Source organism: Perissodus microlepis, chromosome 7 (assembly GCF_051167445.1).
Source record: "Perissodus microlepis isolate ML-2025 ecotype Zambia chromosome 7, ASM5116744v1, whole genome shotgun sequence".
In the NCBI taxonomy this organism is placed as follows: Eukaryota; Metazoa; Chordata; class Actinopteri; order Cichliformes; family Cichlidae; genus Perissodus; species Perissodus microlepis.
The window spans coordinates 38625487-38640156 of record NC_140467.1 but is presented as its reverse complement, the minus strand read 5'-3'; the positions used below and the strand labels follow the sequence as shown (position 1 = coordinate 38640156).

The 14670-nt window shown below is 39.5% G+C and overlaps 1 protein-coding gene across 4 annotated transcripts in view; it reads right to left on the bottom strand.

The window, feature by feature from the left end:
- rabgap1 (RAB GTPase activating protein 1) overlaps positions 1-14670 on the bottom strand; it is a 75275-nt gene that overhangs the window by 48509 nt on the left and 12096 nt on the right. The window contains exons 2-13 of one of the 4 annotated variants that reach the window (XM_084934939.1): positions 13478-13713; positions 11227-11256; positions 9940-10201; positions 9415-9628; positions 9115-9289; positions 5946-6106; positions 4896-5006; positions 3985-4051; positions 3797-3899; positions 3304-3473; positions 2796-2964; positions 519-612 (exon numbers count right to left, since the gene is read on the bottom strand). In XM_084934939.1, the coding sequence (XP_084791065.1) occupies positions 519-612; positions 2796-2964; positions 3304-3473; positions 3797-3899; positions 3985-4051; positions 4896-5006; positions 5946-6106; positions 9115-9289; positions 9415-9628; positions 9940-10201; positions 11227-11256; positions 13478-13630 (1709 nt within the window). In that variant the 5' untranslated portion in view covers positions 13631-13713. The remainder of the gene's footprint in view (positions 1-518; positions 613-2795; positions 2965-3303; positions 3474-3796; positions 3900-3984; positions 4052-4895; positions 5007-5945; positions 6107-9114; positions 9290-9414; positions 9629-9939; positions 10202-11226; positions 11257-13477; positions 13714-14670) is intronic. The other 3 variants (XM_084934941.1, XM_084934940.1, XM_084934942.1) reach the window with 3 other exon arrangements.

Sequence of the window (14670 nt, the reverse complement as noted above, 5' to 3'; positions counted from 1 at the left end):
GAAAGCCTAGTGTTATGACTTGCTAGTCTTATGATTCCTTTCTTTATTTAGCCATTGTTATTATTAGCAAAGAGAGATAAACATTAAAAAAAAAAAAGAAAGAATTAATCGCTTTAATGATCATATCATCATTGGGTCCTTCTCTGAAGGTGTTTTAAAAGCCAAATCTAGTACAATAAGATAACATCATCATACTATGTATATACTGTAACAATTTAAAGTATATTTCATCGTTGCACTGAAAAACAAACAACAACAGACAGGGACAAAGACAGCTGAATATTAGAGCTTGTTTGCGTGTTAATTTACAGCTAATTAAAGCTCGTGCAGTTTCTATTCTGCTCATCACAAGCTTTTGATTAAAAACTAATTCCACACTGGAAGAAGGAAATCATCTTAATAAGCTGCTTATCAACAACTGCTACCTGCTGTTCTTTCCTTCACATGGATTACACTGCATCTGTGTACAATGACTTCAATGGCGACGGAAGTGGAGCACGAAGAGGAAAACACCTTACCACTTGGATAACAAATCTCCCCACGTCTCCAGGATCTTCTCTGCACACTCCTTTGAAACATCACCGGACCCGCTAAGTAAGGGCTCGTCATTATCTGTGAAGAGGGGCGGGGGGCAATCAATTTTTTTCAAAGCAACAATCCATGACCATACCTTCTTAAACATTTAACTCTGTCAACAGTTAATCTTTACTCCTGCATGTACAAATGAAATCATAAAAAAAAAAAAAAAACAGCAAAAATTGGATATTTGTTTAAACCCTACTTTGATGTTAATATGCAGCAACTGAGAAATGGGATGTGCTCATTTTAAACTTAATCTCAGTAAGACTGTTCATAAAAAAATAAAAAAATAAATAAATGGGGATGCATGCATTTTACCACTCGTTGCATCATCTCTTCTTTTAAAAGGCAGTTTGATGAACAATGCATAATGTTCCCCATTCTTATTAAGTGTATGACTTCAGTGGCTCAACACTTCAGAGCCTCCTTTTTCAACTTTTCTTTGAGTAATGATGTCAAAAAAGGTTTCACTGTGTGACAGATCTGGACTGCATGCAGATCAGTTTATCACCAGATGGGAGCACATGTTACTCCAAACCTGTACGTTCAGTTCAACATTAATGGTACCATAACAGAGGCTACCCTTAGTACTGTGTGCTAATAACAAGGCAAAAGATCCCTCTCCTCTTTAGTCTGGAGGAAAATGTGTCCACGACTGCCAAGAAGTATTTCAAATTTTGACATGATAGACAATTTTTCACTTTGCAAAAGTGCATATTGCAGTAAACAAGGCCCAAAGAAAGCAGCAGCAGTATTTTAACTAAGATATTACTTTAAAAATATTTTTGTAACATGTAGCTGGTATCAAGATCAAAATAAGAATAAATTGCAAAATGTAACAAATGAACCAGTGCTAAGTTGTGTTAATGAGCTTTTTCAAGATTGCACGAAAACGTGTATAGCTTCTAAACAAAAAGCACTTTGTTTAAAAGGGTAAATGTTACAATTATGTCTCCTTCGCAATCACTCAAAGCCTATTTCAAGGGGCCACTCCTTTGCTGTTTTGGTACAATAGGACTAGTAATAGGAATGATCTCCCAAGGACCTTAGACAAGAATCAACTATGGCTGTCTTTAAATTTAAGCTGAAGACACAAAATTCTTGTCAAACTTTTGGAAACTGCTAATCTCTGGTAGGGATGGGTACCAGTATGGCACCGGTTCTGACATAAACGGTAGTAACCAGACCGAAAAGTAGCGCACATGTCGGTGCTTTATTTTCCTGAGATGTCATACACTTTGGATTCTAGCCAATCATTTTACCTTCCCAAGGATAGTAGGCGGGCCCAGGTACGTACGTTCTTTTAGAGCAGAGCTACAGATTAAAAATGCCCAAGGCGAAGCAGTCAAAAGCGTTTTTTTTAAAGCAGAGAAATGCACCGTATTTGATAGCTTGCTGCAAGACCTCACACCGAGCACATCTACTGCCTGTGTGGCGCCTGTTATCGGACCCGGAGTTAGCAACATCCCCCAAGAACCCGAAGAGGAGAGTCCTGGCCCCTAGCCCTGCCAGAAATGATGACGGATGATGATGGCAGCAGCAGCCGTTCTTCTCTGCGTGAGTAGCTTAATGTTGTTCGTGTGTAATTTACGTTGAGTAGGCTAACTACGTTATTAAATTAATGCATGTAAGGTGAACTAGCAAACACCGTCGTAGTTACATGCGGCTGTCTTCTTGTTTGATGGCAGATACTCCCTTCACCCTGGCCAAAAAGGCTAAAATGACCAAAGAAAAAGTGGAAAACAGTTAAACATGAGAGGTTTTTGGACAAAGTTTGTGTTTTTTCCATTGATTAAGCACTGCTTCCAGCCAAGAGTGATACCATATATGCCCTATAGCTGCAGAAAAGGCTAACATTGTTATCTTTTTACAAAAAAAACAGCTGAACATGAGAGGTTTTTGGACAAAGTGTGTGTTCTCCATTCTTTAAGCACCGGTTCGAGCACCGTTTAAGCACCGGCACCGTTTCAAAAGTACCGGTTTGGCACCTGTATCGGATAAAACCTAAACGATACCCATCCCTAATCTTTGGACATTTGGTTTAAACACGGGTTGTTGCTGTGTTGTTTTATGTAAATTTGAGGAACCCCTCTTTTAGCTATTTTTGAATTGTAAAGCATTTTCAATGTGCTGTATAAATAAAATGTACTTACTTTTAGACTACAAACGTGAATAACAAAAAAGTAGCTGAAAAAGTACGGCAGCATTATAAGTACCTTCCTCTTCATCGTCCTCGGGTGGGGAAGGGACCATCCCGCCAGGCCCAGTTGGCAGGATACTGGGACTGGCTGTGGTCTTCCTTTTTTCTCTCTCGGTTTCACTTTCCAAACTCACCACCTCATAAAGTGTGTCAGAGGCAGGGCTCTTACGCTCTTTACGCTCCATCTGAAAAGAGAAGATGTGTTTGACCACAGGAAAAAGTCCTATGGTTTACCTTTCCCTTAAATCCAAACGTTTGACTCTGACAACTATCATTAACAAATTAAAACTTTCACAAAAAGTTTTCAAGGGCGTATGTGTGAGTTTTCAACATGCAGTAAAAATGTGAGGATATCATCCCCTGAATAGCTGATAAAACATTTGTTACTTCTTTTCTTTGTTCATATACCACTTAGTAAAAGGCACAAAATATTGCTCTACCACTGCAGGTCACAGCTAATATCTGGTCACAGAGACCATCGGCTGAATTAATTTAAATGCAGATTGCTTCATGATTTGACAAACCTGTCGCAGTTTAAGGTAGAAAGTCTCGGTGTAGCTGCGCTTGCTGAAGGGCCAGAACAGCCTGTCGTTTGGGGAGCACACTCTGACCCTCGTCTCCAGAAGAAAACGAACGGGCTCTTCCACCTCTGTAATCACCAGGTCCACTGCTGTTGTCATGTACATGAATTTATCTGAAGGGGGAAAAAAAGACAGAAGTTACAATATTATCTGTACTTACTGACCGAATTTTCCATCTACAAGTAATTAATATATTGAAAACAACTGTTATCGTTATCATTCCTTTTTACAATGTCCATTTATTATATCCTTTATTTCTCTACAGCTTGGCTTGGGAAAAGTTCTGTTAATAACCACCACATTCAAATACTTCTGTCACATACTGGCGTGAAATATGAGTGAATAAACAGCCAGCAAGCCAATAAACTAAGGAAATAATCACTAATGAAAACTATTTATGTCTTATATAAATCTTAAATTGATTCTTGGCTCCTACCTTTAGGCGTTTCCTCATTCACAGCCTGGAACTGAGGCGTGTTGGGGTTCCAACTTCCTGTGATGATGTAAGACTTCCCGTCTGAGCTCTTTCCCATTGACTCCTGAGGAGGTACAAGTCTCAAGAAGTTAGCAAAAACAGAACAACAAACGCATATATACACATAGAAAAGTGAAAAAGGGGCCCACCAGGTCTAGCAAGTGCATGTCACTGTTCTTCACATTTTTCCCAGGGCTGAGCAGGAGTCCAAAACACCTAAGGAAAGCACATATAGAGAAAGAAAAATGTGCTAGGAATATGATTACATAAGGGGGAAAGAAACGCGAGGCATACCACTATGAATCTCTCAAAAATAAAAAAAATAAAAATTGTTTAAAAAAAAAAAAAAAAAAGGTCACACATGTTACCAATAATAGCTTCCTGAAATGATCCTCTAACACAGACCAGAGCACGGAGAACGTTAAACACTCCACTAAAATCGTCACCTTCTCTAGGTTCACAAATCAAGAACAAATCATGGCGAGGATGAAAGTCTGCAAAAAAGGTAAAGAAATGTTTAAATTTCCACTGATTTATTAAAGTGTGGAAAATGAGGCGCGTCGGAGACAGACTGACCTCGATCACCACCTAACAACGGTTCTTGACATGGACTGACATACGGATGTGAAGGTGTTTATTACAGAGTGACTTACTTCTTAAGAATGTCTGGTCAACTTTATGGACATTTATGGCCGTTTACATGAACTTAGATTGTTTCCACATTCTTTTATCAAGTTAAGAGCCACCTCGTGTGGTTTTTTCTCCTCTTTTCTTTCTTCTTTCTTTTTTTAAAATAACTCATCTGAAACCACTCCACTTCTCTCAGTTAATTAGAAACAACTTAAAAAGAACTCTGAACAAAAAGACCTTCAATGCCTCTGAGCACGACCATCATTTATGAGAAATTTAGACATATTTGATCACTGCATGAAACTAAAATTCACAAAAACACTTAATCATGAGGACTCCAGGGCACTGCTTAGTAAAATGCTGACCTATAAGGCTATATTCTGAAGATGTGTGTGCATGAGAGTATAAGTGTTTTAACTCTTTATCTTACCTCTCAATAGCCAGTTCTTTATTTGAGGTTTGCTGAACATAGATGACAATTTTCTTGTCCAGTCCTGCACGCAGCTTGAAGCTTTGCTTGTCCTTGTCTTTTGCCACAGCGCTGGATGTGGAAAAAGAAGAAATATTTTTACAGTCTAATACTTAAACCTTAGCATTACTTAAATACAGCGTGTCTACAAGCTGGAATTTCTCACTTTTCATCCCGACCAACCCCCCCACAAAAAAAAAAACAGAAGCCCCACTATCATCAATTTATATTGTAAATCTGCTGTATGACTTCAGATCGATGGGATTATTTACACTGTAGAGAAGGAAAAACTATTTCAAAATGTGAAATGTTATTGTTACAGAATATATGTCAACATTAAAAGTGTCTTCAGATGCTTGCTAATTTAATTTTATCAAAGAAAAAACAAAAGCAGGCCATGAGTTCCTGCATGTAGAAGCCGCTTGCTTGGAAGTTGGAACACTAAAAATAACCCAATGCTAATAAGGAGGAAATACGAGTCGGCTAAAAATATCCACGGGCATATTTTTGTTTGTTTTATTTTGTTTTCCAAATAACCTGACCCTTTGGGCTGCTTGTCATCACATAGAAGTAAGTCGGGACTATGGGAGAATAAAATAAAAACAACCTGTGAAGAAGGATTGATGAAAACAAACACAGGAACTTTCTGTTGTTATATCTTGCGGTAAAAAGTGTGTTTGATTGGTTAACATCAGAGACCAAAGAATACTTTTTTCTTTTCTTTTTTTAAATAAATCAGTGCACAGTTCCTTTCATCATTTTTACCCAAACCAATCAGGGGATGCTTCCCCTCATGGGCAGCACCCATCCCAGAAAGGTTTGGGACTTTAGTAGTAAAAAACAACAACAACAAAAAGTTCATTCTTAAAATTAAGGATGTATGCTCCTGTATTTATATGTGTAATATGTTGATTAAAACATTTTATACTCCAATAGACAGCTAAAATTGCACTTTTGAATTCAATGATGGATTAAAAATTAGAATGCATGATGAGTGAATGTGACTCCCACCTGAAAGTACCCTTGCCATCGTCCTCCCTAATCTCCAGGCTGACAGTAAATGTAAACAAGTCACTGTCAGGGGTGAGAGGGGGAGCCTGCTGAGACGACAGAACTGCCCTCTTAGCTGACCGCCGAAAGGCTGTGGCAAAGCTGTACAGTATCCTACTAACCTGCAGGAGCAAAGTAAATGCGCACAATGAATATCTATCCCAAAAGACAATATAAATTTAAAGGTCTTCTAACACAGACATATAATTTAGAGTGTCAAAGAAAAAACACAGGCAAACTCAACAAAACATCGTATAAACACAAGATAACAGTTGCAAAGTAAAAAAACTGAAAGTGTTAAAGAGGAAGAATACTAACAAGCTAAAGCTTTCCAGCCAAATGATTTATGTTTCCTGTGCTGTAACCATAGACAATAAGCAAGGATAGTTCAAGTGGTGGAAGTGGAATTTGTCTGGTCATATTTATGAGGAACAGAAGAGACCTTCAGCAGATTAACCATTTTGAATTGTATTTAATTTTGAACTTTGAGTGTGGGGGTGTTGTTCCTGTGTAACATAAAGCAAGCTGTACCAGAGGTTTGCCAAGTCTCAAGAGGAGCAAGAGCTAGAGACAGAGCTTGAGACTGCCAAGTGTGAAAACACAAGGTGGTAATAATTTATTTACATCGTCTCCACTGAGGGGACTTTAAATGCACAGGTTTCACAGCTAGCAAAGTTTTTTTATCTGTCCACTTACTACTAAAGAGACATATGTGGCTGATAATAAACAGAGCTATCCCCCCAACTAGAGGACCACTGCAGAGTGGTTTTGGATCATTTCTAATTCTGGTAAACAGCACCGCTCATGGGGGGTCAGTGACTAGAGGGGTGGGGTGGGGGAAAGTGCTGTTATCAATAAATAACAATGCTCTTCTGCTCTTTCACGAGACCAGAGTACAAAGCAGCTTCTAACCTCTGCTACAGAAAGTCTTTGTTTTATCTCTGGTACAGTACAGGGATGTTAGGAGATCGCAGGAGGTCTATTTATTGAGAAACAACACTGGACAGGATGTAAGAGATGGGGGATGAGTAGAGCTAGATGGGGGGGGGGAATTACCCCCTGTATTGGTACATGTAATACAATGGGACTGTTGTTCTGTGCTGCTTAAAACTGATCAGCTGTCAACATCTTCATTTTTCACGAAGGAACTCTGTAGGCAGTTGTACGCCAGAACTAATCGGGGCAGGCAGAACTTAGTTTGATACAGAGTGCTTTTCAAATAGCCCCACACAAGCCAAAATAGCATTAAGGTCTTATCAACTAATACCAGGTTTTCTCTGCAAAAGAGGCTGTCAAAAACAAAAGGGCAACTATTTCATCCTTTACTCCCAACAACTGGAGTTTCATTCAAAGAGTCCGTCCCTGATCTCAACTCAAACTTGTGAAATCGATTACATAAGAAGTTTGGATTTGATCCTTATCTAAAAAATGCAGCCTTTAAGGATCTGGTGCGTGTTAAATGTCTTGTTACACTGTTTTTATTTCCACCCGGGATGTTTTTTCACACTTGCCAGCTTTTTCTTTCTTCATGTACTTTCCGTGCACACGAAGCTTTGAGACATTCTTAAATGATGTCACGGTAAAAATCAGCTTCAGCTGCCAATTTGTGTTTCACTTTAATTGAGCATCAGCTTCTTAGGATCCTAGAATACTTCTGTAAAACCCATCTACTGGAGCTGAACTGATGTGAATTACATAGAAATAGATACACATCTCTGGATGAGAGAGGCAAGTTTTTGTCAACGTCCCCCCCCCCCCCAAAAAAAAACAAAAAACAAAAAAAGAGGCGTGGGTTTGAGTGTCAGGAGGCCTCTGCATCACCATTACAAACTAGCCTCTGGGTCATAATGGGAGGTCCGATACAAAAGTGGAGTGAATAGAATTGAGGAGTTATTTTTCTTTATATATGAACAAAGATAGTTTTGGTAGTTTTCAGCAAATTAATTGAAAGACTTGCTAGGGCCCTGGACAATGATGAATGCAAATTTAACCATGAAAAAATGTATTTATCCAAATGCAAGAGCCATTTCACCATAATACATATGGTTAGTTTAAAAGACCTCGGTCAGAAAACAGAGTTGTTAAACATGTCTTAAGAGTTGTTTACTGTGAAGTTGAAGCTGATGTGATGCATATGACAAGAGCAGCTTTCTCCCCAAACGAACAGGTAACCAATGGGCTGACTCACTACAGTCTAATAATCTGAATGGGAGGCCCAAAAAAGCAGGAGATGCTGTGGACTGGTTTGTTGCTATGGCACTTGAAGGAAGAGAAGGGTGGGTGCAAGATGAAGAGTGCAAAGAAGAGAACAGAGATGTCCAGAATATTTTTTAATTTGAGTGAGAGTATTTGCATCAGTGTTTTAGTGAGTATGTGTATTACAGATGGGAGTCTCGGAAACTGGATAACAGGATGAAGTGTCTGGGGGCTCACTGTGACACTGAAGGAGACGGCTTTCATGATGAAGAAATCAGGTCACTGAACACTGAAAGCAGAGCTTTAACCCAGTTTCATGAGCGGGTACCTTCTTCTCTTCCTTTACATTTCTGCTGAACCTACTGCATACACAGCATTACAATAATCGGCAGATACACCAATCATCTCATTACAGGCTAGGAAATTGTTTTGGGGCATTTATGTGAATGTTAATTTAACACACATCACCAACCTAAGCCATGCTGCCTAAGAGCTGTGTCCTACCCCAGACTTCCTTCTTGAATTATCGCAATCACAAAAGGTTCAGAAAACTTGACTTTGACTGAATCCACAAACTCTCCACTGATTGAGTGCCCGTGGCCCACAAGACCCAAAGAAACCAACACCGGCGTCCTAATGCCACATCAGGTCACCCCCAGAGCTGCCGTGTCCACAACTCAAGTGTGTGCACATGTATTTGTACTTGAGGGGTGCAATAGTGTGAAAAGAAGAGACGACAGTGCCATATATAAAATCAAGAAGCTTTCACTCCCCCTTTTGTTCACTAACTGAATAGCAACTACATTGCTTGCAAACTTTTTGGGGTTGGCTACTCTAGTTGTTGTTGTGACCTTAGCTTGGAAAAGAGTGCCTTATATACCACATAGTGGTATTAAGTTAGACAAAGACAGTTGCATAATCAGTGAATGCTTACCGCCTCTTGGATTTGGCAGCGAAAAACATGGATCCTGAAGATCTCAGCATTGTAGTGGCTCTCAGTGAAGGCAAAGCAGTCACTCTCCGGTGTGCCATCATGGCCTCGTACGCAGAACAAAATCTTATAGATCGGATAGTTGGCAATCTCAGTGTTGTTGTGTGGATCCAACAACCTGTTAAAACACCAATAAAATTACTGTTGTTTAAATTCTTAAAAGCAACAAGAGTGTACCAAGTTTGGACATCTGCATTAGAACTAATCCACATAACTGTCCGAAAATCTATATTTTCTCCCTACCTGACAGTCCCTTCAGACACGCCTGGCACAGACAGTGTAACATCCAGGGGGAGTTGGCACTGCCCTCTGAGGATACTCATCATACGGAGGGCCTCTACCTCACTCCGGGGGGCATTGACTGAGGCACATCCTAGATATGTCAGCTGGCTGAACACGACGCTGTCCTCATCTGGGATGGGGCTGCCAGGACTACCTTCTGATGATGATTCATCAGCTGCAGTTATGAGAAAAGACAGGCAGTGAAAGAAAGAAAAGGATAATATTATGACATCTATTATAATCTTTCAGCTGTACAGTTTCATGTGAGAGGAGGTTAGAAAGAAGGAATGGAAAAGTAAGAGAAGCTTAAGGAAAAAATATAACATCAATTGGCAAAATTCATGAAATTCAAGGAAACCAAGAACAAAATGGCAACAGTCCTCATCCTTTAGGAAACAAAATGAATGAGGAAACAGGATGGTTTAAAACATATGATGTAAAATTGTCGGTATAAATATGATTCAACTTCATCTCATCCTGACTTGCCTCTGTATGACCTCTCATTCAGCTCACTCTCTTGGGCTGTCTGAACAGGAAGCACCATTTCCAGCTTGGGTGGTGGTGGGGGTGCGCTCAGAGGGTCAGTGCCTGGGGCTACAGGTGACGCTGTGGTATAAAGGGCATGATCGCCCCTACCGAGATCATCCATCCTTGCTTCTGACGCAAGGCCAGCGTCAGCCATTGATGGGTCCATGAGGACATCTTCTAGCTCCCTTTGAAGCTGCTGCTCACTTCCATTGCCTATAATCTGATGCACACACATAGGTGTACAAACACACACACACACACACACAGAAATAATCATGCACCCAACCACAAAAAAAGCACAAAAAAAACAAACAATTTAACCAGAATTAAGAGTATTATTATTGCGTTTTGCAGTTTGCAGAAACATGCAGTTGCCTTGCCCATAACAGTGACATGGAAATGTATTTTGAGCGACTGCAGCGTGTTTAAGGTATGAATCACTTGTTTCAGTTTGGCCATTAAAGATGTATCTTAGGTATATTTCAATATTAGTACAATGTATTGAGATCACTTTGGGTGGACGTATCAAGACTTTAGAGTTATGCCAACACTGATTATAAATGAAAGTATCAACTGAAACCTTGAGCTTGGCCAAACAGCACAAAGTGAGGTAAATGCCTGTTCCCTGCCTGCTGCAGCAGCATCCAAAAGCTGTATAAGAAAAGGAGATCAGCTGGTAGGGGTCACTGTTGTATTGATCATTTAAGGATAACAAAAATGATGTAAAAATATAGAACATTTTTCCAAACAGATAGAGTAAAACCTAATTTATGTCTTTGGCAGAAAAGAATGAGGTCATTTGTCCATTGCTGCTGGACTTAATTATCTTAATATATTTGCAGGATGGATACTACCACTGCCAATTATCTTAGTGATACAGGACTATTAACATGATAAAAAAAAAGAAAAAGCATTCTAAACAAGCGTAAGTGTGCTATCAATTCTATATTTACGTTCACACTTCTGATGTTTTGTAACTGTGTAGCTGTAGAGGGCCTTTACAGGAAGCGCTACAAGCCTGGGCGACTGTTGCATAACTACAGCCTACAGTCTAATTCTAACATCATCAAATCCAAAGTATTAAAGAGCTAAAGCCATCGCTGGACAGACGGCAAAATTACAGAAAGCACAAATAATCACAGACAGAATCACCACTGAATCACATCACAGGAAGAAAAAGGTGAATAATATTCACAAGCAAGAGAGAAGCTGAGGAAAGGAAAGAGAGCGAGAGAAGAGACTGACCTTAAAGCTGACCCCTTCCTCAGAAATCACCTGCATAACAAACAACAAGTTTAGACACTGACTCCTCTGCTGACTGGATGGGCTGACTGGGAGGGAGATGTGCACAAGAGTGTGTCGGCAAAAACCAAAACATGATGTCAGGATGACCGCGTGCCAGTGGATGGAGTGATTTCGCCATTACATTATGAGAACAGAGGATGTGTGTCACGTTCTGCTTTTTAACCATCTGACAGCAGGCAGACGATGGCAAAATACGCAGCGCAAAAACTTGATTTTATTGTCCATAAAAAAAGAGCTGTGATGCTTTTACAGACACTGGTCTTATGAATGAAATATGAAAACTCAAAAGACAGAACACGACAGAAGGTCAAAGCAGAGCAACTTTCTAGTGAATGGATATTGAACATCTATGCTCTGCTGGCGCCATCTTCTGGGAACTTTAAAGAATAACTTTTCTTTACAAACAAACAGGTATCGTACATGAGTGACATACAGTAATGAAAATAGTCCGAACGTGTGAGGCCGCTTCTTAAGTCAACTCAATAAAAAGAAACATGATAACAACTAAACTGAGAGACACGTGAACAAAATGCATCCTGTGAAGAGATCGAGCGGAAGAGGCGAGGAGAGGTAATCTGAACCCATTAGGGACACACACAGGATAGTGGCTGGCAGTCACAATTATTTCCTAGAAAGTCTTTATATTGTGAAAAGAGCCACGCCCGCATCACAAAGCACCGATATTTTCCCCAGCAATGGGTCAAAGCAAGGTTATATCACCACAATACCTGGATATCTTTCAAAGTTGAGCAGTGAATTCAACCATAGAAAACAAGCTGCAAGTCAGCCTCGCTATAGCACAATATCATATTACACATTTAAACACAAGCACCTGACTGACACAGCAGTTGGGAAACGGTCTCCCAAAGTTAAATAGCATCCAACTTAATGACACTCAGTGGCAACAATATCTGGCGGTGGATGCATGAATGACATCCTTCATTTACAGCCTAAACAGCACAGGGAAACTTAACCAGACAATTTACCCTCAGTTTATGTGGATGTGCACAAATCACCAAGGGCTTCGTCATTAAAAGTAGCAAATACAAACACCAACTATGACCAACTACGGCAAAAAGGCAAAGTGAGAATGAGGAAGCAAAACAATAAATGCTGGTTTATGGTTAAGAGTGTGAAATTAACAAACCCTGCTAGATGTTAAAAAAAAGAAAAAAAAGATGGTTGTTAGTAATGAAAACAGTATGTTAGCAACATGAATCTGTATAAGCTGTAATTCCTAATTTGCTTTTTTATGAGTTATAGTTCTAACAAATAAATAAAGATGAATAATAATAGTAATAATAGTCACACCATTTAGTGTGCTGGACATTCTCGTTTGGTTTCCTACTTTATACTGTACAGTTTATTCTACTTATCTGATCAGGCCATCTTAACTGTTATTATTAATGAGTCTATTCAAAGTAAAAACACCTCTGGAATTTAATGGTCAGGCCATATAAAAAAAAATCTATCTATCTATCTATTAAAAAATTAGCCTAATCTAAAAAAAAGTTCCCACCTGACCCTCTGTGACCCAGACCCTTATGCAGAACACGTTTCACCAATGTTTCTCCATTTTACATAACCTACGTGTTGTGTTAAAATAGGACTATATTAGCAAATGAATGACCCTCAAGAAATTGCAGCTGGAAGATGAGTGTGAATTCAGATAAAGAAAAAAAGTGTAAATAAAGACAGGACCTCTTATATCACGCACTCACTATGTTTTGATAAAGGTTTCTTCAGTAAAATTAAAAAAGAAAAACAAACACACACACACCTCGGGTGCCAATGCTTGTTTATGCTACTCTATGTCGTAGACATAAATATGGTGCAGTTTTGCTGTTGAAACTACAACATACCCCGTCATCTTGATGCTCAAATGCTGGAAAAAACATGCATTAAATTTTTTTTGAACACCTCTAACCACTTTGAGACCCTCTAACTTGTAATAAATGTTAGAAATATGTAAGTAAACTTTCAACTACTTATGTAAAATTGTAAATTTATCTTAAAAAAAAAAAAAAAAGCTGATTCCTGGGGTGTCAGGTGGAAGGCTTTTCATGGAAGTTTTTTAATGGGAAGACCCTTATGCCATTGTGCCTAAGTGACTATTAGTGCACCTAATCTCCAACAAGTCCCCCTTTTCTACCTTGTACTTCCATCCGTACCTACACCCAGCCAACCTTACCTTCAGTCCTGTCTTTTCGTCATCACTACCATTATTAGTAGAGGAGGGTGTCTCGTCCCCCAGCCGGGACACAAGGACAAAGTCCTCACTGTTGAGAGTGGACACTGAGTCTGAAGACACGCTAATCTTCCCCACCGAGCCCTTGTCATCCATGGCTGCCGCTGTTAAATTCAGCCACGCTGCTCATGAATGGAAGACGGAAGGCGGAAGTGGTGGGAGATGATGAGCAAAATCCCCTAGAAAAAAATAAATAAAAAGAAAGAAGCAGAAAACAGTCATGATGAGATGAGATCCATGAAAAGCATCTTATAGAAAGGCAAGTGGCTCTAAAAATGGTGAAAGTACTTGTGATTCACTTTTAGAGGTCTTTTGAACACCCCAAAGAAAGAGGTCATTACCCAGAGAAAAGCAAAAAAACAAAAGAGCGCAAAACGAAGCTTAGTTCAAGTGAAGGTGATAGACAAGAGAATAAAATGATGAAGCAATGAAACCAGAAAAATCAGAGAAAAAGCATCTGTGGGTCATTTAAAGCAATTTTATATGCTTCAGAAGAATAAAGTAGAATAGTTTGCAAAAACAGCTTGATTTTACATGCACTGCAAAGCTATGGTGATGCGAATGACAGTGAGGAAGTAAGGAAAAAGACAACTTTTTACAACCATCTATTTGACCCATGTTCCGTCTACAAAGTCTCAGCTGTGGTTTTGCACTAATGAATCACAAGTTCACAAAAATACATTGAACAATGTAAAAGCACACACTAAATAATCTAACTGCAGTGCATGCACTCCTAAATGCATCCCTGCAACACCAACCAGCCACCACAACTGCAAATAACAACTTCTTTTGACTCTGCTGGTAAATTACGACTATGGGATGCCACTGTGTAGTTCACACTGAGATAAGAATTAGTATTAAGGTAGGGAAATCCAGGCAAAGCTCTATTATTAGTATTGAGGCATGAGGTAACTTCTAAACAAGAGAGGTGGCAGGAAACACCCATAAGCATTTCTGGCCGTTTCCTCTCGCTGCTCCTCCCTTTCCCTTTCCCTCTTTCACTTCTCTTTTTGCCTCATCACTCACCCTGCAATCTATTTTTGTCAGTGTCCATCTTTGCCCTTGCCCTTCTTGCTTTGGGGGAAAAAAAAACACCCAAAGCAAGCAGGTTTAACAATGAGAAAGTATCAGGACAA